This window comes from Silurus aristotelis (genome assembly GCF_946808225.1).
Source record: "Silurus aristotelis genome assembly, chromosome: 26".
Lineage (NCBI taxonomy): Eukaryota > Metazoa > Chordata > Actinopteri > Siluriformes > Siluridae > Silurus > Silurus aristotelis.
The window spans coordinates 8,991,596-9,018,789 of NC_139599.1; the positions used below are offsets into that span (position 1 = coordinate 8,991,596).

The window sequence follows — 27,194 nt, forward strand, 5'->3', positions numbered from 1 at the left end:
AGTTTTATTTAGATGAGATCATCAGTGAATCAAAACAGAGCCACATTAATTGAGAACAATTGAATATTGTGAGCTTTTGGAGAAGTAAAAAGGAATTTATTTCGTGGCTGTTTTAAAAAATTAGATGCAGATACAATCAAGATCAAATCTATATGTACTTTAATATAAGAGGTATAAGCGGACTTCCTATTAAAACTCTTTAAAACCTGCAGGTATAAGAAAACCCCTTAGCTTTAAGTTGGTAACACAACACAACACACCTCACATGACACTGCTATGTAAAGAATTAAAGATGACTCATCATAAAATAATCCATCAGTGACATTTATAAATATCTAATGATCATTTTGTTTAAACATAATAAGCTTTTTCTTAAGAGTTTTTCTGTACAGGTTTATTATACAATAATCAATTTCCGCTACCTCTGGGATTGGGGGGAAAAAAAGACTTTTAAATTGCTTTTTTTTTTCTAAATTCTATATTAATTAAATAAATATTGATACTTAATTTGTCTCTTTATATTAGCCGCTAAGTAATGCTCATCTGTCATTTATAAGCTTTTAAGTAGTAGTTTGTCTCTCTATACTGGTTTAAAGCTAATAAACAGTTTAAGATACAGATACATGAAGGTACTACTGGTCACAAATTATTCTGGCTGTACAAGCAGCAGGTATATTCTAAAATATCAATTAGAGATGGCATAGACAATTAGAAATGGCCCATTTTGTTAACGGAAAAGCTCCTCTGCCACGATTAAACATCAGTAAAATGTTGTTAATAATAAAAATAAATAAATAAAAGAAGTAGGAATGTAACAGACCTTTCGGACCACTTGTACAAAGTCTTTGGCGTTCTGTGGGCTGAGGCCCTGCATCTGGCGTGTACAGGCCTCTAAAGACGAAGCGTGGGCCACTATCAGCACTGTGTTTCCTGTTCACAAAACCACATGGAAAACATAAATCTGGTAACACACCCATTTAAGCAGTTCAAAGCTGGTCATTAGAGAATATACTTTATATACTAATGTTTCTCAGCTTTTTATACTTTCGTCTGCAATGCATTAGTACACAATAGGAAATATTTCCTGAATGGAGCCTGTAATGTCAGTATGGGTTTCACTTTGATCGTATCAGATTTCAAAGAGCGCAGTGAAAAAAATCGGATTAATTGCCTGCATACAAGAGAAAAAGACTTGCAATGCTTCTTACCCAGGGCTTTACAATCGGCTAGGATTTCCCGAGTCACTTGGAAACTGCGGGTGATGTACGTGTCGTACGATTCTGACACAGTCAACTTGGTGATAGGAATATGAGGTCTGGGCACAAGAGATTACTTTATCACAACTCTACTTCATTCCTCAGTCATCCAGTCAAAGAAATGATATACATCATGACCAGGTTAAAAAGTTAGACAGTCATTACTCAGACCACATTAAATATTTAAAGATTTGCTTTTTGTTTAGTTTTTTTATTGATCATGCAACATACTATTTTACATCTTCTCTGCATTTATTTTAACTATTATTTTTGCCATCACTTAACATTTATTTAACTCCATGAACTAATTTCCTGGTAAACATAGTCATGTGTCTGCCCAAGAGGCAAAGGCGACCCTACACTTCAAAAAGTGCATTCATGCACCAAACTGAATTTAATTTTCATGGCCCACATTACTGTATAAAGGCAGTATACATTATTTTCTTTGGCCCAGAATGTAGAGTCTAATAAATAACGTGGAACTAAATAAGAACCTGTAGGTTGTGTCCACGCTAAAGTTAGCAGCTGCCAGGTCAGTAGGTGGAATCCAGTTGGGTAAGGAGGACCCCGATACCCATTTAGTCCACTCAAAGAGTCCAGGCTCAACTCGGATTTTAGTCTTTCCATCCTGCTGAAGCCCTGAGAGAGTGTGAAAGTAAGAGATATACAGAGAGAGAGAGAGAGAGAGAGAGAGAGAGAGAGAGAGAGAGAGAGAGAGAGAGAGAGAGAGAGAGAGAGAGAGAGAGAGAGAAAGAAATGAGTAACATGTAAGTACCTTTTCGAAGCAAAAGGGGGAAAATAGTAAGAAAGGAAACAGCCAAAGTGCTTGGTCATTTCGACTGAAGGTCACAGGGCTAAATGGAGTGATGGTAAGTGAAAGAAATAATGGCAAGTGTACCTCGGAGGATATTATGGGCTGTCTGCACACATCGCAAGGAGGGTGAGCAGTACACGAAGTCAATCACTGTGTGACTCTCAAACAAGGCCTCTCCTAAACAGAACAAAAGAATACACACATACAGGTTTTTCAACAAAACCTTTAATAGATTCTGTCAGATTCTGCTTCCTGTTAATAATAGGTAAAGTGCACCATTTGTAGTCACTACAGTACATGTTTTAGTATATCTTTCATTCTATTTAATAAGCATTCATTTCCACCTTTAATTTCACCTGTCATTTTACAAATGTACTTCGACATCAACGGGCTGTTTCCTGCTGTGACAAAAATGTAATACCTGTAGTTCATCGGAACCCATTGATGTGATCATGGTGGGATGTTTTTAAAACAGAAAAATAATGTTGCCGCAAAAGAGAGGCTGTTAGTGACAAGTTTGAAATACAACAGCTGCAACCACAAAGCTTTTACGTTAACTTAGATAACCAGATCAGAGAAGGATGGAGGTACATCAGATACATTGATCAAGCAACCACCAGCATCACCTGGCACAAAAGGTTGATATTTCTACATAGTATATTCTTCTCCGACAAAAGCACCTTTGCATGCAGATTACAATGACAGGTAATTACCAACAATTACCACTGTGTTTTTAAACTGGTACTGTGTGTTTCTGTATAGTACCTACCCACTAATCGAGCCTGTGTGGCTCCAAACACAGTGATAGGACAGTCCTTATCATACTCCCTGCAACCTCCACTTCGCACTGGAAGACTACTCGGCATATTGAGGTTGGATCGGACATAACGACCTGAAACACATTTGCAAGGAAGGAAACACATTATTAAAAGAAAGCAGAAGGAACAAAATTGGGTCTATATGTACTTCTAAAATGAACAGAGCTGGGTCTGATTATTATCTTTATTGCTGTGTATATATTTTCTTTGACTCTCAGATAGTGACTAACTGTTCTATTCAATATATCGGGGAAAATAAACTTTTAAAAGCTTAAAGTTCATGAAAACGTGGTTGGGGTTCATCTCAAAGATCAGCAGCAGAGTATTGTTAAATCCCAAATAAAAAAGCTAAATACTCTGATGATGGATATTGTGCCAGCTTATTAAAGGTTTGTAGTAATGTTCATGTTTTTATAGTTATTCTATAGTAATACAGTCGTCCACTGTCTTACATGCCAAAACCGACTGCGAAAAACTGTAAATGGATGCAGTACTGTTGCTTAGCCTATGCATAGTTTCTCCTCTTGTTTATTGTTTGAAGTGTCCTATGACATCAAAAAAGGGGCTGAGTTAAAGATACATTTCACTGCATTCTTTATTTTTTATTGTCTAAATCTGGTGACGTATGTCTTAAACTCCGACCTTTTTTTGACGGAAGAGGATACTACAAGCGTAAACCTACGGTTTCTTGTAATGCTACTCATTTCTAATAAAGAAATGAAATCGAGACCAATCGCAAAACAAAATAGTTATGTACCAAATAAAAAAACGCGATAAAGTGGGACCGTGAGATACAAACTGCGATAAATCGAGGGACGACTGTAGTGTAAATTTATGTTGCTAAATTTTGTTTTACGTAACACCTTGGTCCTGGAAATTGTTTTATTTTTGCTGTGCATTGTACCAACTTTATATGGTTAAAATAAAAATAAAAGTAATATTAAAGATATTTATTTCAATTTATTTTTTAATATTGTATATTTGATAATATAGTGGAGAAAGAAAAAAAAAGAAAGAGGCTTTTTACTTGCCACATATACATTACATCACATTGAAATTCTTTCTTTGTATATCCCAGTGATGTTAGGAAGTCAAGTTTATTTCTATAGCGATTTTCACAACAGACATTGTCTCAAAGCAGCTTTACAGAATTTTAAGAGTTGAGGTGAACGATGTGTATTTATGATGAGCAGCCGTGGCGACTGTGGCAAGAAAAAACTCCCTTAAATGTTATGAGGAAGAAACCTTGAGAGGAACCAGACTCAAAAAGGGAACCCATCCTCATTTAGGTGACATCAAAGAAGCTGGGGTCAGAGCATAGGTTCAGCCATGATACAGTGCCCCAGTAGCAGAATGGGCTGAGAGCCTTGCTCATGGGCCAAAGAGTGGAAGCTTGGCAAAGCTGGGGCTTGAACCCACTACCTTTTGGTAGCCATAACCCTTAGCCTTAACCACTGAGGTGAGTATAGCTGTGTTTGGGATGAACTTGTACATAGTCCTCAACATTAAATGAAACTATAAAGTCTAATGAGCAATGATTTCTTATGCAATATAGCAAAATATAAATACTGGTGCCTGATCCCCTGAACTTTCAGTCAGTAACCCAGAGCCTTAACCACTGAGATAGGTATAGTCATGTTTGGAAAGTCCTCAACATTAAATAAAACTATAAAGTCTAATGTCCAATGATTTCTTTTGCAACGAATAAGAAAAATAAAACATTTTGGCACACGCCTCATTGCAAGTTGTATTGCATCATTGATCACTTTTCTGCAAAAGAATGATTTTTTTAATGATATTTTACTTTAAATATTAGGCCTTTTTTTAGTGGTGCAAATAACAGTTTCCTATTTGTTCACAGTAAATCTGTACTGCTATACAAGCTGCACACTGACTACTCTAAAGTATATCCAATTTTCATTTCTATAGAATTGTCCCTTGAGAATGTATACTAAAGTGGTTGCTGAAATGTGAGAGTTGTACTCACTGTTGTGAGATACTGTATATACTGAATATAAAGCCAAGCAAACACATCCAAAGTCCTCAGAGAATTAGAGAACCACGTAGCAGGTCATGCACAGGAAATGGTGACAGTGATGCACAAGTAAGAAATAAAGCAAGGGCAAGTGTCAACATGGGACAAGCTATTCGACAAAGCAAACACATGTAAACATCCCCTGACCCCTGATCTCTGACCTTTGGCATCAAAGCACTGAGTAATCCAGTGTTTTCCAAACACCACATCCATCCTCTCACCATGGCGACACACAAAAAGTGTTCTCTTGGGCAGTCGAGACTGGCTATCGGTCCGCAGCATCTAAAACATTAGAAGGGAGATAGCGGTTGTTATACAGTATTAAAGATTGAAGGTCATCGAGTCTCTTAAATGTTTTTCTATTTTTCTGACTGCTTTGTTTGAGAACAGGTTAAACTTTAGGGGACAGGTTAACAGAGACAACACATTTGTGTAATTTGTCTAAACCCAAGACAAATGTAAGGGAAATGTTTTTACTTATTTTATCAGTATTTAAAAAATGTCAACGTTAACAAATGTTAATACGCAGGTTATGAAACATTTATAAACTATCTCAGTAGGGATGCTACAGCATGCCACCTGCTACAGTCAGGTTAAATCTTGCCTTGGTTACCTGCATTGGATGACATACAAGATGCTCCATTGAACCGTGGTCATCAAGGAGACGTCCATCCAGCTGTCCATCAAAAAAAGGTCCACCTACTGCACCACTGCTCACAGTTGGGGAGGTGCAGTTAAGGAAAGAGTGGGACCTGCCAAATAAGAAAAAAACAAGTGAATACAAGTACGCTTGTACTCCTGTTTATTCATTTCTAGCAAGTGGGTAAAATGGCTCTCTCACCCATGAAGCACCCATGTGTCACATTCGTCTGCTCTGCTAACGTAGTTCTCAGGTAGCAGGCCGGAGAGACCCGTGCCCATAGATGTGCCATAAACCCATCCCTCACTGGCACTACCCTGCTCCACTGGAGACATAAAGATGAAGTCTCCTGGTACCAATTCTAGTTCATCCTCATTCTGGGGAGTGTATGGATACATCACCCGCAATGTCTGTAATGCAAAAAGCAGATTTCATGTTTGGAATTATTGTTTTTTTCTTTTTATTTGTAGCTGTGTGGTAGACAACAAGAAAAATAATAAAAAAGATATTTTGAAAAGCAATCCCCATCCCCATAATAATATCCTCTTATCTATCACTTTTTACTCTAATCAGCAATATTTTCTCAATTAAAAAATATATCTGGGCAAACTATTAACATGGTGACAAGCAGCACACATTTTTGGATATTTAGCATATTCAGTGGATATACACTGTTCATCTTGAGCTTCTCTACATTTACAGTACAACAAATAGGAAAAATCTGCAGCTTGGATCAAAAGAAACAGACTTAGGCCAGGACAATATTATGTTCCATTACTTTAAGTTTAATTTTAAGGTTAAGCTTCAGAACCACAGTAAGATTTCATCTGGAGGCATCACTGACACTCCAAGACATCAAAGTTCTATAAATGTATGGTGCAGGCTGCCAAAAGATGTAAGACATATCTGACTGAAACTAAACACTGACTGGAAGGCTCACCACTTCAGTCTATCCTGGCTGATCTATAGATAGAACTAAGGAAATGAAAAAACGGATAACAAATAATATACATACCTCATGATTGGCAAATCGGATGTCCCTTGAGAAAAGAACGGCAAGCCAATCACAGCCCAGAGACACGTCCACTCCCCTAGATAGCTTTTCCAATGAGGTGAGGTGATTGGTTGGGAAATGGTACGCCAGAGTTACATGAAGCTGCTTCTTATGTGGCTCCACATGGACGTCTGTGTTGTCAAGAAGCAGAAAGTAGTTATAAACATACTGTAGTTAACCCAAATACAATAAATGTTGTAAAATTAAGAACACAAATATTATGTTGCCTGTGTAAGAATTCATTTTCCTCATATATATCATTGCATATTCCTAAATTTTACACTGTGAAATATGCTTACCAGCTTTGGCAGTAGCCTCAGTGGCAAAATCAGCTGCAAAGCTCTTTAGCACCTCAGCTATCTTCTCATCAACAAAGAGTCCAATGAAGTTGGAGGAGATGTAGAGCTCCAGCGGAAGGGGGGAGGGGAAACGGCCTCGCCACTGTCCCACGACAGTTTGCAAAGCCTCACACAGTGCCTCGGCCTTAGCGTCCGTACACTGAACACACAAACACAAAAACACATGTACATTCTCTTGAAACAGAAAATACACACACGTCCCTTGCTCGCTCTCTCTCTCTCTCTCTCTCTCTCTCTCTCTCTACTAAAAATGATTATTTAACAAAAAATTAAGCCATATAAACTTAATATTATATTGCAAATATGACTCTGGATTTTTTATTAAATTAGATATTTATTTAATGTATTTTTACTTGACAACTATTGTCTCCACTGCAATTAAAACTTTGTGTACCCACAGTTTTGTTGGGTCTGGATGCAAGTTTTAAATTGTTGTTCCACTGAAAGGTCCGACTACAAACTAGTTATCATTTATCAGAGAATTTAACATCTGTCATGTTATATTTTTTTCAAATAGGAAGTGCATGACTGCTAATGGGACGTTTCCGGTAAAAAGTAAATACAAACAAAGAAAGGGTTAAAAAAAAAAAAAAAAAAAAACTTAAGAAAACTTATGTTTTAATGGTTTCAATAATAGTGGCACAGTTTCATTTTTAACAATATTTAATAAGCATTCTTGCTTTCCTACAATAATTATACTTCAGTCTACTTTGACTTATAATCTTTTTATTCAATATTAACAAAGGTTCTTAAAATACTGACTCTTTTAGTACCAGCACTGTGCACAAGCCTTAAAGCATTCACTGGTTTGTCAGCATGTAATAAAGCATCATACAGAGTCCCATTATCATCTGAGACCTGCAAGTACAAGTCCTTAGATACAATTTAGATTTATATTGAATGTTCTTCATCCTCGGTTCATTGCCATTCTGATCCTTTATATTATGCCTCTAAAGAATATATAAAATAAATAAGTAAATATTCGACAGGCTGCTCGAATGAAATATCCACTATATGGCAAATATTACGTGGACAATTGCATCACATGCACATGTGCATATAAGGGTCTTTTACAAACTGCTGCCTCAAATTTATAAGCATAATTTACTAGAATGTTTTTTAATGAATTCCACTTAATGGAGAACTCCAGTATTCTGCAATGAGCTCTGGCCCCAACCCCTCTAAACACCATTGGGATGAACTGGAACGTTGACCGTACCCCGGCCCTCCTCACTCACTATCAGCACCTGATCTTACTAATGCACTTTGTTCACATACTATTGGCCATATAGTTTATTTCATTATAGCACTTAGTTAAAAAAGCAACTGTAAATGAGTCTGACCATGAAGAACTGGCAGAGCGTGATATGAGGAAAAATGTTATGAGCTTTGTTTTTGCCACACATAGCACGACTCTGCTGCCAGAACTGAGAAAGCTGATGGAGCAGCGGTCCGCTTGGGCGTAGGTACAACACAAACTCCCTTGGCAAGGGGTCGTCAAGAAACGGGTCATCCACATGAGAGAATAACCTGCCAGCAGAAACAGAAATGGAAACTTCTGAATGAGAATATTACAACATTTATTTTCCAGGATTGGCTGTTAATAAAACACACTGCTAAATGAAATGTGTTGTTCTAGGACTGCTGGTCTTCATTTTACAAGCTTTCACTCCCTTGCTTTAAGAGGAAATGCAGGGGAATTAATGGAATATCAGCAGAGGGCAGTAGAAAGCCAGGAAAAGGAAAATAAATCCAGGTTGAACCTTTTTTCCTGACAGGATTCAAATCCTCCCCCACTAGATATGCCTCACTTAATATTACAATGAGATTATCAGTCATTAGTAGAAATGTTCTGAGCAAACGGATTTGGGACTCATTTCTGCAAATTGTGTTATTACACAAGCTAATTTAGAAGATAAAAGTGAACTGATGAACTGAGTTGAAAAGAAACTTCCTAAGGGAAAAGTCAGTGTAAACTATTTAGTGTAGGAGTAAATTACCTAGCTATTGGGTGTGAAAAAAATCTTACAAACTTATCATAACCTGCTTATTTGTTTTACAAATAGCAGGATAAATATACAGACTGAACTATAATATTTTATATACAGTGAGGAAAATAAGTATTTGAACACCCTGCTATTTTGCAAGTTCTCCCACTTAGAAATCATGGAGGGGTCTGAAATTGTCATCGTAGGTGCATGTCCACTGTGAGAGACATAATCTAAAAAAAAAATCCAGAAATCACACTGTATGATTTTTGAAACTATTTATTTGTATGATACAGCTGCAAATAAGTATTTGAACACCTGAGAAAGTCAATGTTAATATTTGGTACAGTAGCCTTTGTTTGCAATTACAGAGGTCAAACATTTCCAGTAGTTTTTCACCAGGTTTGCACACACTGCAGGAGGGATTTTGGCCCACTCCTCCACACAGATCTTCTCTAGATCAGTCAGGTTTCTGGCCTGTCGCTGAGAAACACGGAGTTTGAGCTCCCTCCAAAGATTCTCTATTGGGTTTAGGTCTGGAGACTGGCTAGGCCACACCAGAACCTTGATATGCTTCTTACAGAGCCACTCCTTGGTTATCCTGGCTGTGTGCTTTGGGTCATTGTCATGTTGGAAGACCCAGCCTCGACCCATCTTCAATGGTCTAACTGAGGGAAGGAGGTTGTTCCCCAAAATCTCGCAATACATGGCCCCGGTCATCCTCTCCTTAATACAGTGCAGTCGCCCTGTCCCATGTGCAGAAAAATACCCCCACAGAATGATGCTACCACCCCCATGCTTCACAGTAGGGATGGTGTTCTTGGGATGGTACTCATCATTCTTCTTCCTCCAAACACGTTTAGTGGAATTATGACCCAAAAGTTCTATTTTGGTCTCATCTGACCATATGACTTTCTCCCATGACTCCTCTGGATCATCCAAATGGTCATTGGCAAACTTAAGACGTGCCTGGACATGTGCTGGTTTAAGCAGGGGAACCTTCCGTGCCATGCATGATTTCAAACCATGACGTCTTAGTGTATTACCAACAGTAACCTTGGAAACAGTGGTCCCAGCCCTTTTCAGGTCATTGACCAGCTCCTTCCGGGTAGTTCTGGGCTGATTTCTCACCTTCCTTAGGATCATTGAGACCCCACGAGGTAAGTTGTTGCATGGAGCCCCAGTCCGAGGGAGATTGACAGTCATGTTTAGCTTTTTCTATTTTCTAATGATTGCTCCAACAGTGGACCTTTTTTCACCAAGCTGCTTGGCAATTTCCCTGTAGCCCTTTCCAGCCTTGTGGAAGTGTACAATTTTGTCTCTAGTGTCTTTCGACAGCTCTTTGGTCTTGGCCATGTTAGTAGTTGGATTCTTACTGATTGTATGGGGTGGACAGGTGTCTTTATGCAGCTAACGACCTCAAACAGGTGCATCTGATTTAGGATAATAAATGTAGTGGAGGTGGACATTTTAAAGGCAGACTAACAGGTCTTTGAGGGTCAGAATTCTAGCTGATAGACAGGTGTTCAAATACTTATTTGCAGCTGTATCATACAAATAAATAGTTTAAAAATCATATATTGTGATTTCTGGATTTTTTTTTTAGATTATGTCTCTCACAGTGGACATGCACCTACGATGACAATTTCAGACCCCTCCATGATTTCTAAGTGGAAGAACTTGCAAAATAGCAGGGTGTTCAAATACTTATTTTCTTCACTGTATATATTATATATAATATGCAACTAAAAACCACTTCCACTTCCTGCTGTGGGAACGAGCTAGCTAATAAACTAACCGCTAGTTAGCTAGCTCATCTTTAGTTGGGGGTCTTAATTTATATCAGCATATTGTCAGATTTAATAGCAGTCAAGTTTTTTAAAGTAAAGACATTACAATTATTATTACAAACATTGAACAGATATGCTAGGTAGCAAAAAGCTTAAATTCAACCGTGCCGTGCAATGTCAGAAATCTGTCCCTATAAATCTGTTCCCTAATTAGCAAGACAATTGTGACGGTGACATGGAAAAACTCCCTGAAATAGTATGAGGAAGAAACATGGGGACATTAAATTTCCATTCATTATAGCTTCATCCAGAGCTTATCAAATGTTCACTGATGGACACCTGAGTGCAAAACTGTCACAATTGTAGCCCTAAGCCATTGTAGCAAACTGTTTTTACACAAACATTTACTTGTTCAGATGTAAGTGCTGGAGAAACATAGAATTAGCATTGTGACATAGCTTACCAATATACCTTTTTAATATACATTTTATACTGCAGTGTCATATACAGTATTAAAACAACACCTTAATAAATGGTCAAAAAGTTTCAAGAATAAGTGCCACCGGTCCAGTCGCTTTCGCCGAATGTCCTCCCTCATACGTCTTAAAACATGCCAGTAGAACTCACTTTTGACCGCCTGACCCCTGGGGACGAATTCTCGATGCACAATGCCACGAAATGGCGAAATAGATGATGAGTATGCACCTGCCTCGCCTTTTTTGGTCTTGGAGGTGATGGGCTCTTCTACTGTGAAGACTGATGCTTAAAGACAAGTTTCGTCACTGGTAATGATCTTCAACATGAAGCACTGGTCATCCACGGCACGCTGAGTGAGTTCTTAGCGCATCTTCAAATCAAACGTGAGGATTGCCTGGACTGCTCCTTATGACACACAGCGAGTGGCAGCAATGTTGTGGATTGTTCTTAGATGATTATCATACACAAGTTGCCAAATGGTTTTAACATTTCTGGCAGTTGAGCTCATTAAAAGGCTTCCTGATCACTCATCGTATTCCATGTTCTTCTGCTCTTGAAGCACACATGCCATTAAAAACACCACGGACGATTCATTGCAGCATCGCCGAAAACTTGCAGAATCATGTCAAATGTCTCAATGGCAGAAATTTATTGTTTGCTCTTTGTTGTAACATGCTGTCCATGATGAAATTGCATACATGGTAAAGAATGTGGTCAGAATAACACAAGTTGCACAACTCCCTAAGTAGATAGTTTTGGCACAAAGACTTATGAAGGTCGGTGCTCCATGTGACTGAGCGTGCAGCCTTGTGCGGCCATCTGTTGCTGTGTTACAAGCATAGTCTCTAAACATTTTGATACCACCTCGTATAAATTGGTGAACTGGTGTAAGACATTAATTTTAAGAGTACAGCAAGATTCCCTAGCAAAAGTAAAGCCTGAGGTAAGGACCATCGGTATGGCTGATTATACGGTGCATGAAATTGTCATTTTCTTGTGTTTCTAAAGCAATTGGACAGTTTCAAATTTATTAGTAAACATATACAAGCATGCATATTGTAACACACACACACACACACACACACACACACACACACACACACACACACACACACACACACAATTTTTTTAATTGGACACAAACATCTTTTTAAATGTGATTATACACACAAAAGACAACTGTTTTAGACAAAAACCTAGAAAACAGACAAAGTAATGCTGGATACAGTTTTTCGTTTAAAATGGTGGTACATGAGTCTGAAGAGGGCTAGGGATTGGTGGGTGTTAAGAATAAGTGTGTGTTTGTAGCAGCTGCACATTGTGATTAACTTTAATGGCCACAGAAGTAGACCTAATAGACTCATAAAGGCAGCTGGCAAATAGCTACGTTGACTTTTATCAGGTCATGTGTGTGTGTGTGTGTGTATATATATGTGTATGTGATTACTCACCAGTCGCAGGCTGCTTGTACATTTCTGCCACCGGTCGAAACCAATGCTTTCAGCCTGAGGGGAACAGAGAGAGAGAGAGAGACAGAGAGAGACAGAGACAGAGACAGAGAGAGAGAGAGAGAAAGAGAGAGAGAGAGAGAGAGAGAGAGAGAGAGAGAGAGAACGAACATGAGATCAGTTCCATTCCTACACTGGTCACAAAATCAATAGTCTCTTTTCCGGAGGATGTTTATCAGAACACGAGTGCTCAGGAAGTTGTTAAGATAACAGGCATACCTCTGCCTTCAGCAGAGTAAAAAAAAAAGTCCAAAAGCCATACGTAAATTCACCATAATCTTCATCATCATCATGCCATCACATAGTGGTAAGATTAATTCATCGAGTCTTTAATCTAAACCCCCAATAGGAAAAAAAGAAGGGAAAACAGCTGCTATGTCATATGGTTTGTCCTTTAAAAGGTTGGATTTGAAGATTTTCTTTTTTTCAGAACACTGTCCTCCCCATTTTGTCAGATGCTCTGAGGAATAGTTTCTTTCATGCAACATTTCTAATCAGCTTGTTGATATAAATGTGTAACACTTGACTTTTGACAACCACAACAATCTATTCTAGCTATTCTAAAACTTCTTCATTATAAAATATAACATTTCCTGGTAATGCCTTTAGTCATAAAGGTAATCATAATTAAAGCAAATTATCATTATTGCACCATTAATAGTTCTGCCAGCAATTATTTGAGTTATTTGTAATTATTTGTGTCTCACATATACATACATATACACACATACACTGCCTGCCAAAAAAAACCCAAAATCACACACTAATATTTTGTTGGACCGCGGCATTGTTTCAATATGCTTCTGCAATGTCACAATATTTATTCCTGTCCAAAGTTGCAGTAAATTTTCACCAAGATCTTGTATTGATGATGGGAGAATCAGACCACACATATCTCCAGCACATCCCTAAATGAGGTCTGGACTCTGTGGTTGCCAATTCGTGTGAAAATGATGCCTCATGCTTTCTCTTTCACAATTAAAGTCCACTGAATCCTGTTATTGTCATCTTGGAATATGCCCATGCCATCTAGGAAGAAAAATCTTTTGATGGAATAACCGGGTCAATCAGTGTATTTAGGTAGTCGGCTGACCTAAAAAAAAAAATTAAAAATGTAAAAAATAAAAATAAAAAAATAATAATAATAAATAATAAAAAAAAAAATTAAGTGGTTTTCTTAAGGCTACATAGCGGTTTAGTCCCATCCCCTTGAGTTACTGTTGCATTGTGTGTGTGGAAATGCTCTTAACTTCACTATTAAACATAGCTCTAAGATTCTACTGTGTTTTTTTTTATTTTTTATGATTTCAATATATATATATATATATATATATATATATATATATATATATATATATATATATACACACACACACACACACACACACACACACACACACACACACACACACACACACACACACACACACACACACACACACATTTTATGTGTATTAAAATTTACTGGTAAATGTTTTCAAATTACAGAAATCATCAGGACACCAAACGGAACACTTGCTATGTTTCCACACAGAAGGTTTTATTTGCTGGATGTGTGCATCAAGGTGGATTTCGGTGCTTAATTTGAGACTTGGCGCATCAGTAAAAAAAATGTTTAGTGGATAGAAAAAAATTAAAACATTCTGGAGTTTTTATTTTTATTTTTATATATATATATATATCTGAGTAAAAAAAAGGATGTTGTGACAACGTGTGTTCCGTTGAAAGTTTTAATTTAGCCTCTTTTATATTAATTTCTTTATGTGTTCCATAAAAATGGTCAAACAGAAATGCGCGCTGTATTTATCTCGGGTTAATAAAATCATTAAAAAATATATAAAAATTATATATATATATAAAAACAAACAAGAATTATTCATTTCTCCAAAGTCTATACATGGCAGTGACTTCTAATATAAAGCTTTATTATATGAGTAGAAACTCAGGACTCTTAATAAAATAGATTTGGCTTCTATACTAAAATACAAAAAAAACATTAAAAGTCTCATATCCTGCTGTCTTATAGTGGAACTGAAATGTCAGTTACATTAGAGGCTGTGGCTGACTCACTTCAGAAACTCAATCTCTGAAAAATTATCCAATCTCAGAGTTAACTGATCCAGGTGACCGAACTGGTTGACACAGGACTTTTTGCTCTAAGCTTTCTGGAGCTATGTGCCTTTTGCGCTGACAGTGAGAAGGCTGTTTTAAAAAAAAAAACTTGCTTTTGCTTCGAGTTGGGTGAAAAGACTGCTGACCGCAAAGGAAACGTGTCAGAGAGAAGTCCTGTTCATAAAATGATCAAATGAGTTTGAATGTGTCCTTAGCTCCGCGTTTAGCATGGCGGCATTCGTAATAAGACCTAATTAGGACTGAAGTGACACATACGGCCCACATTAGGAAGACGTGACTAGACACACACAAAAAAAGAGACAGTACACACAAGCCATAGCCCACACACACATCATTTCCACCCCAAGTCCTGGCAGAGCCATAATTATAGTAGAAAAGGCCACATAAATATGAATCATACTTAAGCATACGAACATATAAAAGTACAGCCTAATTGTCTATAATACTCTCCTGTGAAAGATAATCGTGCTTGTCTGGGCAGTATAATTGCATATAATCCAATAGGAGGTTTCACTAAACTGCCCATTTGCTCACAAGTCAGCTGACACAAGAGTCTTTTTCTCTTCCTCACTTGCAGCTTATAAAATTACAGCCTCAAATCTAATTAGTGTCTTTTTATAAAAGCTCTAAAAATCACGTAGGCTCACCAGAGCTCGGGGGAGCCAGAGCAGCACCATCTGATAAAGCCCACAGCACAGAGTGGGAGGGGTGGTGGGTATGGATACATTATCCATAACGCATTGCAAGCAATAAAATGCCCATTGCTCATTGAGCAAGTGAACAATTAATATAATGTGGAAGGACTTTGCAGTACTGAAGGTTATACTGACAGAGATAAAGAGGAATAAAATTAACATCAAGACAAGGAGTTTAGCAAAATAAAAACCAGACCCAAACTAGACTACAGACTACATTACCCAGAAATCAATAAAGCATAGTTTTGCCATGAGCAACCATGCATTTTAAACTCTCGAACTGCACTACCCAGAATTCCACAGGAACAGCCCTTTTCCAGTCACTTCAAAATAAAACCATTCATGACATCCTGAACTGCACCAACCAGAATTCACAATTCAATGCAGCAGAAGGAGCAGCAGAATCTTTATTGGTCCTTGGGTGCAGTAGGCTAATCTAGAGTGGTAACATGAGTTTAAATGGCAAGAGAGAAGAAGGCAGGCCAGAAATAAAAAATGATCAGGGAAAACCGCTAACCGTTGAGCTAAACAAGCACACAGATGCATGTAACACAAAGAACAAAAGACAGGAAATGTTTTGTAATCAGAATAATCCTCCACCCGCCTCCATAGAGTTTCTCACCACACCGGAAATAAGAGTAAGTCTAAAATGTACGCAGTCGATCCAGTTTAAACTTTTACTTGTGAGATTGTCTAATTCATTGTTTGACTGACTGTTTTATGACTCGGGTTTGGTTGCTGTCCTGAGAAGCACTTAGGCTGGTGTCTGTCAAAAAAGCACCATGCTATTGATTATAATCACGAGCAGTGCACTCATTGACAGCAGGGAGAAATGCATGGTGAGTCATGATCATGAGCTCTTTTGTCCATGAGGCTCAATATGAAGAGAGATGCAACAAAATGTAATCTCCATGGTTATAAACAGAATTCTTCTTATTGGATTCATGCCATATTTGGGTGGTTTGCTGGAAGATGATTGTTATTAACTTTCCTAAATGACAACATGAAAATTACACAAGGATCTGTTAACTATCCTTAGCATTGGATTAGACTGCGATAGTAGTTAATCGACTGGTTTTATGTAGAAAATTATTTTGGTACTTCTTTGGGTACTGAGGAAGGGGAGAATAAAATTCACTGATATTTTTAAAAAGGTGGACGGAAAATAATCAAACAATGGACAGTGTTGGTGGTGTAATACTAAATAATATCCAAAACGACTATTAGGTATAATATTCTAAACAAAATGTACTAATATTTCTTAGTTTTATTGCATATTGCGCATTAACTAGGTTTTGAATAAACTTTCTTCTCCATTTGTTTCAGGTGCATCATTGTTGACATTTGGGTGGCTATATCTCATATTACTGCAGGCTTGAGAACACAATGGTTCCTAGTTTGGAGAACATGACTATCCAGTCAAAGTGAGGGTGACCATGATATGGAGCTCATATATGACACTCCGGAGCACTTCTTTGTTATCGAAATGATCATAATATAGGATCTTAAGGATTTCGAATAGACAGCTCTGCTGGAAGACATTAAACTTCTTGTTGATTGTTTCAGGTCTCACTTGCATACTTTGCCACTGGTGTCATAATAGATTGAGTTTAATCTGCAGGAAATCCGATGTTAATCTTCCTACAGATTAATCATATCCATTTAAGTTCTCTCCAAAAAAGTAATTGGATTAACAAATAGAGCCCAAACATTGCATAAAATTCCTGAAGGGTGGAAAGGTGTTCATTATCTGGGGTTAAAGGTAGAATATTTATTTAGTTTAAAACTCGAAAAAGATCGAAAAAGATGATTTTACAGTCTTCATCTGTTTTGGTGCATCTATGCCCACTAATATCTATAGAAATTGTTCATGGAGTGGATCATACTGCTGTTGTCCATCTGCCTAAAGATTCAGCGTTTTTGCGTATTTTGAGATGCTTGCTGCTTACTACAGTTATAAGGAGCAGTGGTCTGAATTATGAAGACACTGGCCTGGACATTCTCGTCTGACCTCTCCCAACAAGATCTTTTCACACACACAAGCCTTTTTTTTTTACACCATTCTGTGCAAACTCTTGCGCCTATTGTGCGTGAAAATTTAAAGTGATCGGCGGTTTACAAAATACCAGTTATACAATTGTACAAAATACAAATGTTAGTTGATTAGTTGAAAATGTATATAGAAGAAAAGCAAATCTGATCAATTGACAAAAAGAAAAATGTGAAAAACTGAAATTTTGCTGACATGCAAACAGTAGGACATGCACTTTCCAGTCTAATTTGCAAAAACATTTCTATAGAAAACAACCTAAAAAACATGTAAAAGTCTTTTGTATTTTAATGGGAAAAAAAATACAAACAACTCAACATTCTGCTCCAGGCCCTCCCTAAATAAGATAAAACTTTCCATTATTCTCAGTGTAATTAGAAAGAAAGGGCAGAATAATTTCTATACACAATAAGTGTTGTAATTGAGACACTATGAGCCAGTACTGAATGTGTACAGATCTCCATTGAGTCATTTTGTGTGGGTCTTTATTCAGACACTAGGGGAAAGCCTGTGTGTGTGTGTGTGTGTGTGTGTGTGTGTGTGTGTGTGTGTGTGTGTGTGTGTGTGTGGCCACTAAGGTCAGAGTTCATGCTCAATCATTCTATATTTAGTCAGGCATTTGCCAACCCTCCCTCAGGCACATCACTCCATGTTGCCTCACTGCATTCTGGGATGGGGAAACACCCCTCATACGTTGCCATATGGCCACACAAATGCAAGCAGACACATCTTAGATCAACTTTCACACTTACAAGTACAAAATGTTCACACTGGAAAACAATAAAAATGTGTATGTTTCTACACATTTAAAAACTAGAACACATCAGCAGTTAGAAGCTTACACATATGTCTCCATGTGAAGGCATGAGACACACATACTAACACATTTTCCATTTTTCACACACAGACACTGTTCTATAGGAGCTACATGTTACTGTTTGTCTCACACTCTTTCTCAAACACATCACACTTTTCTCCCTTTTCCATTATGTCATTTAGTTTAAAACTGGAAAGATCAGAATAAAAGATCAGAGCATGTTTTTCCAACTTTCGTCTGTTTTAGTTAATCTATTTCCACTTATTTCTGCAGCCACTGTCCTTAGAGTAGAAAGTAACCAGAAGTCCAAACATATTCACAAGCTCTTACACAATACTTACAGATCTTAATGCAAAACAACCCAGATAACTTCAGTTTACAACCAATGCTAATTAAGAGTACATTACATTTTGTACAAAAAAACACAGATTAAATTTTTTCTTTTATAAGTAGTTTACTTGCATTCAATTCGTTTTGAGTTGTTTCCCAGTTTTCTGATTACCCTGATTGCAGGGTGCATTTCAATATTCATTACTGTTCATTTGTTCTTGTGTACTCACATGATATGATCATCCACTGCCAAAGTTTAGTTCCAGTACTGAAGAATGAGTAAATAGAGAACAATTTTAGGATTCCCCACTCATGACTCTGTATAAAAAAAGATTTGACTGGCCAGCAAAAACATATTCACTCCAAAACAGTTCACTTAACTATGTTAAACTCTGACTATAAGAAATTAAAAACAATTTTCTTTGGCTTGTTAGTTGAAGCAATGCCTAATGTTGAAACGTGTTTTAATTCTCTTTCAGAGGAAGGCTCAGGTTATCTTATAATCAGTTCCACTCCTGGCATAACTTGCTAGATTCCTCAGTTAGTTATTGTGGAGGTAGTACTTGCCAGCAGAGTTGTGTGCGATTTCTTCAACCCATTTCTGTCTATTTAAATTTTAAAAGAATTTTGACAAATCCTCTTCCCACAGAAAGTCTGACCAATCCTGCCTACGGGCATTAGTGCCTGCAATATTTTCCCAATATATCTAGATGTTTTTTTTCCCCCCAAACTAACCCACAACATCCAATCCCACAAATTTCCGTTGGTCCTATGGGTCACGCAGGATCTTATTTCCGATGTACACCTCTAGCTGCTAGCGATGAAAAGAAAGAAGCATGCCGCACATCTGACACTTTTACAACAGCATTCTCATGTCCTTGTGAGTATGCTCAATGACATTCTTTCCCCCCTTTCCCATACTGATGCAGAAAAAATGTGAAGGACATTTTTAAAAAATACTGTAGTATTACAATTTCCCATTACTATAATGAAGGGGTGCAACCGTGCCCCAGCATTACAATGCCCCTGTGCACAATATTAGGTCAATGAGATGTGGTTGAAGTGGAAATGCTCAAGTGACTCAAAAATCACTCATTCTTTATACCAATGGAATCCTGTGGAAGTGGTAAAGACACTGGGCTTTGGATCGGTAGGACACAAGTTCAAATCCCAAAATCACCAAGGGCTGGGCCCTTGAGCAAGTCCCTTAACCTTCAACTGCTTGATTGTGTTCTGGATATGGGTGTCTGCCAAATGCTGTAAATGTAATTTACAACTTTCTAATTACCACCGCCTGTTTTGGGGGTAATGGCGCACATGTCTCAGGTTTACATTTTTTTTTTATACATATTTATTTGTTTATTTATTTAAAAAGTTAAATTTATTTGCGCAGCCCCTCCATTTTTCAGTACCATGATACACACAGAAACTAAACAGTGTCCTGACTAATCTTCAGAGGTGAGAAGTAACAAATTACTTTAACTCGCATTAATTATTAACACTATTTTATTTTATTTTTTGTGTACTTATACTTTTTAACGTAGTTTTTAAAATCTGTAATTTTACTTAAGTATGTTTTGTCTGAAGTATTGTACTTTACTTTTTTTTTACTTATTGCTACATTTAAAATCATTAAAATCATCCGTTACTGAGTAAAAAAAAAAAAAGTAATAATAATAATAAAAAATAATGCAAGGGGGAAAAAATGTGCCCTGGAAATTACTGCACTGATTGGATGATGGGCGGTGGAACAAACACGCTAAACCTACAAGAAAGAAAGATGGAGACGGACAAGACAGATGACAGTGATGCAGACCAGGCTGAAAGCAAAAGGACATCAAAAATAATTGTTGGTAAATGCATGCACTCGCTGTCTGAATCAGAAAGGACTGTATAACAGGATATTTATTTTTTACTTTTTGCTGTAAAACATTAGTCTAAAGTCATGGACTGTTGTTTTTTTGTTATTGCCCTTTAATTTGTAAAGGTGTACACTAGAATCCTCCACCCCTCCCCTGCTGTTAAAAAACCTAACAGTAAATTTTAAATGAGCTATAACGTAAATTTTTAAACCAATAGCTTTAGTGTACTTAAGTAAAATTTAATCAAAGTACCAGTACTTTTACTTTAGTAAAATATTTTACTTACTCTTTTCACCTCTACTAATCTTATAACAGATAAAACAATGTTTGTTCAGACAGTGCAATGCAATAAAGGACACGGAACATTTTTGCAGGCAAGAATGGTGCAATTTTTTTTCCATAGGCCACCCACAGTGTGTTACATGTTTTTAGGACAGCAGACAACCTGTACATTTGTTTACTTAAATCTCACATCTCAAGTGAAGACTAATGGGGCATTCCTTCAATCTAAAACAATTTTAAAATGTACACTATGGGGATGTTGCTATGTAAGTAATCACATGCTCTGTATTGACACATTTTCATTAGGGGGTTTACCATGGACCTTAAAGCTCAAAAGTGTGCCTGCATGTGCAGTTTTGAGAAAGAAGGAAAGAGTGAGCAATTATAGAGAGGCAGAATAGTAGTCCTACACCACACCTGCCATCCACCCATCCACACACACACACACACACACCAAACTAGAATATATTTCCACTACACACAAACTCCCCACTTTATGAACTTTCGTGGATACAAACAAACCTGTCCTCAAAGTGAAAAAATTCTAACCGGAGGAGAGCCGCCGCCGCTAGCTAGTCATCGACCATAACGAGTCTACATGATGCGCACTGGACTAGGACGAATTAATTTTTTATAAGTTAATTTTTTTATTATTATTATTATTATTCATTTTTTATTTTTTTTACTTAATACAACATATTGTATAGTGTATTTTTTTATTATTTCTATTTGTTTTAGTATATTTTATTGTTTATTTGATAGTATTTATAGCTCTTACATCATTAGGAGATATGCATACTCAATACCGAACACAGTAACAACTTACAAACAAATTCATGCTACGAACGGTTTGAACTCGTTCGTAAGGTGGGGAGCGTCGGTATATATGTGTGTGTGTGTGTTTGTGTGTGTGTGTGTGTGTGTGTGTTTGTTTGCGTGCGCACGTGTGCGCATATGTACATACACCAGATACGCATACCCTACAAACATTAAATGCATACCAAACAAAACAACAAAAAATTACAAAAGTACAAATTAAGCCTGCGATGCGCACGCACACGCACGCACGCGCACGCACGCACGCACGCACACACACACACACACACACACACACACACACACAGCACGCGCGGCATACACATGACTGCACACAGAACTTAACATATCCAACCATGTGAAACTTCAGGCCCACAAACAAAAACAACATGTCAAACTAGGTTCGAATGTAGCACATACAGAGCCTATCAGTGTGTCTACGTGTGTCTGGACTGGTTTTAACATCTCAGTGGAGAGTAGGTTACCACACAGGGAAATAAATATGTGACAGCTTTGACTTGGCCCCCTTTAAGTGAACTATTTATTTATTTATTTGCTTGTTGTTGAGCTTTTTATTTAACTGAGCTAAGGATTCATCTATAGCCATAGTATTAATTAGCTGCATTCAATAATTATATCCATGGAAGGTCCTCATACGTATAGTAAAACGTGTGTGTGTGTGTGTGTGTGTGTGTTGAGTCTTCCTCCCTTCCTCTCCAGTCAGAACTCCATGCAGGAACTCAATGACTTATTTATAAACTGCATGTCCTGCCCATGCAGTTGGGAGGGAAAATAAGGATGTATTCATGTGTGCGCATGTATGTGTTTAACAATAATAACAGTTAATTTGCACTTATTTTGCATATTCCTCTATGGCATTTTTCGAAAGTAAAAAAGATAAATAAAAATAAAGATCCTGTTCTGTTTTTTGTTTTTGTTTTTGTTTTTCCTTTTCTCTTTGTTGTTTTTTTAAATACGGACAGGATATATGCATTGAAGGTCTTGCATTTTCTGCGGCTGACCACACAAGCAGTGTGTTCCCCTGTCTCTTGTTCTGGGCTGTCGACTTCTTTTGGCAAATTCGATGAGGAGACACCTACTTCCTGTTTAATGAGAAATAAGTCAGCATGTGGCTATACTCAGACACTCTGCTTTACTCACTCACTCACACACACACACACACACAAAACACAGTCAAATCCTCTCAAACCAACAACACTATGTGGCCTAGAACTACACGTGTGTCAGGGGCAGTGTTGTGCTAGTTACTAAGAAATTACTTTTTTCATTCAAAAAGTAACTCAATTACTTTGTTTATTACTTACACCAAAAAGTAATGCGTTACTGTTAAAAGTAACTTTTTAGTTACTTTTTTCATGTTCTCATTAATGCCCGTTTATGCGTTATGGTCTATACATCTATATGCGTTATGAGCATATTTCCACTTTGAGAAACTCTTCTTGCTCTCGCCTCGCCTCGCCATTACTGCCGCACACACTTGATTAAACGGAGACACGCCCACAGTGCGTCTTCTTCGTGTTAACTGTGGTTCATCCACCAATCCTACAATGCGTCGCTGCTGTAAACAGGTTAGACTGTAGTCTACACTTCAGCCAAAATTAATTAATTTTATAAAAGTAACGGACAACGCACCATACGATAACAGTAACGGAGTTACTTTATTTAAAAAAATGCGTTAAAGTATTAGTTACCTTCAAAAGTAACTGCGCTACAGTAACGGGTTTTTGCCCAACACTGGTCAGGGGTAGATAGTAAAAAAAATAAATGCACATCAGTAAGGCAAATGGCAAAAAAAAATGAATGAATTAAATAATTAATTAAATTATATAAAAAAATAAAATCCTGTTGTGAGTCAAATCAATCAACCTGCACAACTTTAGAAGCTGAACAGACCTAAATTGACTAAATTGTGAAATAAATGAACATCTCTTGGTGTGCTCATCTCTTGTCTCTTGTTTTTATTGAGTCCCTCTTCACATTAGCTGCTCTCATTGCCAGTTTGCTACAAAATGATTAATTTGTTTCATCATCATCACTCGGTTAGTGTGTACACCTGGATGCCATCGTGTGAATGTGAGCACGCATGCTAAGATCTTCCTCAAAAAGTCACACAGCTCGTCAGTTGCTATTTTCCGTTTGAGGACATTCATCTCCGGAGGCTTCGAGTGCCCCATGTAGCTTTCAATTCTCCACACAGTGAATGGAAATTACAGCTCATCCCTTTTCAGCCCTCTGCATTTTCTCTTTCAGATATTCCACATGGTCTGCTGACTAATGATTAGCAAATTTTGTGGCTAATTATTGATACGCTGGTTTTTTCCCCCTCAACACATACATTGGTTACTGTTCACTGGTTTCCCACTCATTCTTGGTTTTCCCTTCACACAGTATACAGGTGTTAAACAGCTTCTGTAGTAAGTTCATTCTATTCCATTTGAGTAACCACAAATAATTATGCTACAAAAGCTGAAGGCTTTTTGGCATAAAATACCTCAGAACTTATTACAAGGATGCTGTCTAACTTGGACACCTCTAATGTGCAGTGACAGAAACGATGCCCATTCATTCCAGTCAAGAGTATGAAAAAGTTAAGTAGAGAGCATGGGGTAAAGCCCAATCTTGACCCTGACATCAAGTGTGGTCCTAGGATTTTTAGATTGGCAAACAGGGTTTTCTTTTGTGTATGTGTATGGATGCTTGTGGTGTCTTTAGTTGTTTGGAAATTACTCTGATCTTTGCAGAGTTGTTTAGATTTTCCCATGACATCAAGGGCAATTGACTCCTAATTATGACAACCAGCTAAACCAGAAGCTTCTAAAAGCTTCCGGACTGTTTAAAGACACTGCAAACTTGCATATGTAAACCTTTTGACCCAATAGAATTCTTATCTAGTGATTTGAAGCTGAAATGAATCTATTTGAACTATTTTCTATTATTTGATATGAAAAAGTAGACGTCCTTAATTGACTTACTACAAAGATTCATGGTAATTTGAGTGGACTTGTGAAAAATCAAGCGTGAAAATTTCTAACCTAGCTGTGTGGGCCTGAACTGTGAGAAGAATAAACCACTTCAAACCATAAATGTTCAATAAAAACAACTCAAGTTGCATTGCATTGGATTATCTTTCCTAAAACTGCATGCCCAGTCATGTTTCTTTCTGAATTTATCCAACTAACACAAATAATCTCACCAGTGGCCAGATCACCCACAGTTAATATATGCAGTGCATCAGATTTACAGGATTTCAAAAGGTATCAGGATACAGTTAAAGCAAAGTGGTGGATCGCATCACTGAGAAATATGAGCCAAACAAAGTGCGTTACATTCAAAAGATGCCACTTCCTTTGTGCATATCAAATGCCAGTGTAAACTTATTTTAATTAAACATCAGATGATTGACTACACTTAGTGTTTCATTCAAATATATGCCAGACTTTTTTCTGTTAACTCATTCACTGTTTCTTCTTTTATAAATATTGTTTATAAAAAAAGAACATGGAAATAACACGCTCTCCATTCTTCATTTTCTTTCTCGGCCCAGCACAACCTTGTCTATTTTTTTCTCACACCCACATCTATCTATCTCTCTCTCTCTCACACACACACACACTCACTCAAACTCTCTCACACACACACACACAAAACCATCTTTCTTTTCTCATGCCATTTCTTGCCTACAGACAAAGTCAGTGTGTGCCATTGCTGACTGCTTGGCACCAGCTCACTCCTGACTCCGGTTATCACCACACACTAATTGCTAGCCGCTTTTGAGAAGGTCTTCTCTGTCACACAATGCTCTTTTACATTTCTTTTTATTCATGCACTCGACCAAGCTCACTTTTAAACCGTCCAACTATGATTTTTATTCAATATGTTTTAAAAGAAAAAAAACAAAAAAAAGTGTGTGTGTGTCTACACATTGAGTAGAAGAGCTACAGGAGGTTTAGTGGTAGAGTTGATGGCTTCTTCAGTTTAAGTAGTGTAAACTTTAGTATAAAAAAAATTATTTGAAAAAATACCTACAAGACAAACAAAAACCCGAAGGTCACCTTTCAATGTAATCCGTTATCAATTCTCTTATAACATTGAGCTTTTTATGAATTATGCATTCAAGTTGTGCATTCAATATCTAAACAAATTTGTCATCTGGGGAATATTTTGCAGCCAAAAACACTGATGTAATGTGGCCAATGTTTTAAAAATCAAAAAGCTAATATTTTTACCATCAAATATTCTCAAAAATGCAACAGTGAAGTTCAACTGGTGGGTAGAAACCACACTTCTTTCATAGTTTATATTGTTTAGTTATGAAACATTTTAAAACGATTTTTGTTATGGCTTTACTTTTATTTTAGGAAGTAGTCATTGCTGTGCAGTGTGTACATGCTGGAAAAGTACAAGTTAAATTGAATTGGTAAAGAAACAGGAAATTCCCAGCTTTTGCCCTCTAAGCAAAAGGTCTAAACATGCTCTGCTCTTTAGGGGAGATGAAAACAAAAACGCAATCTATTTTTAAAGGGTTTGTTCTTATACACAAGTGATATTATTTCTTCTGGCATCATGCATTTATATTTAGAATTTTACCAAAACCTGTAGGATTTCAGCTTGAAAGCACTGTGTTAAACATTTAAAAAATATAAACCTGGTCAAAAAATAAAGATTACTTTTTTTTGTTTGTTTTTTTTAAACATCATTCTGCATTAATCCTACAGACAGGGAACAAACTTTTAAGGAAGCTAAAACACGGATGAAAATGATCACAAATAAAGCAAAATTAATTGTGTTGATAAAGAAGGAAGTGTAAAATAGTGTCTTCAATACTAGGTGAACTGATTAGATCTCAATTAAAGCCGAGCTGATGCAGGAGATGGAAACTCAAGAAGAAGTGTAAATGAAACACTGTATAAATCACACCGTGTTCCAACGGGTATTAACACGCACTAATTTTCTGCATGCAGATGAGGTGGAGTCACAAGAATCATAAGAGTTGCTAGTGTAGATATATATTCCAGCAGCTTGTGGCAAAAACATGAAGGTAAGAATAACTCTAGCTCTAGGGTAGAAGAAAACCTGGATCATTATCTGTAGGTCAAATCTTGGAAAAAATCCAAATTGTCTTAAATGGACACCAAGCTGATTTGGACGGGAAAATTCCCATCAGAATAGAAATGTTTATAGAGATATAGACATGAAAATAATGATTACTCAGACTAACTACGTATTGGTTTGATCGACCCACAGATTCAGCAAAATGTCTCCCAAATTTTTCTTTACTTTGTCACTTGCCTTAAAAATGTGTAGCCTTTAAAACTTTCATTCTATTCAAAAAAAATTTTCTTGTTTATCATAAAAAAAAAAAAAAAGGGAGACTAGGGTTAGTCTTTTTTTTTTTCAAAGCAGCCATGCATATAGATAAGATACTAAGAAAAAAAAAATATATAAATTA

The 27,194-nt window shown here is 37.0% G+C and overlaps 1 protein-coding gene and 1 long non-coding RNA gene across 2 annotated transcripts in view; one reads left to right on the top strand and one right to left on the bottom strand.

Annotated features, from left to right (window-relative positions):
- Positions 1-27,194, bottom strand: part of ubash3ba (ubiquitin associated and SH3 domain containing Ba) — a 49,617-nt gene that overhangs the window by 6,740 nt on the left and 15,683 nt on the right. The window contains exons 2-13 of the mRNA XM_083531865.1: positions 12,683-12,736; positions 8,320-8,506; positions 6,917-7,115; positions 6,579-6,748; positions 5,765-5,973; positions 5,537-5,675; positions 5,085-5,205; positions 2,840-2,962; positions 2,155-2,247; positions 1,751-1,895; positions 1,209-1,315; positions 821-930 (exon numbers count right to left, since the gene is read on the bottom strand). Coding sequence (XP_083387991.1) covers positions 821-930; positions 1,209-1,315; positions 1,751-1,895; positions 2,155-2,247; positions 2,840-2,962; positions 5,085-5,205; positions 5,537-5,675; positions 5,765-5,973; positions 6,579-6,748; positions 6,917-7,115; positions 8,320-8,506; positions 12,683-12,736 — 1,657 coding nt within the window. The remainder of the gene's footprint in view (positions 1-820; positions 931-1,208; positions 1,316-1,750; positions 1,896-2,154; positions 2,248-2,839; positions 2,963-5,084; positions 5,206-5,536; positions 5,676-5,764; positions 5,974-6,578; positions 6,749-6,916; positions 7,116-8,319; positions 8,507-12,682; positions 12,737-27,194) is intronic.
- On the top strand, positions 14,631-17,129 carry LOC310720918. The gene is made up of 2 exons (XR_014531860.1): positions 14,631-16,205; positions 16,894-17,129. It is a non-coding gene; the product is annotated as an uncharacterized lncRNA (long non-coding RNA).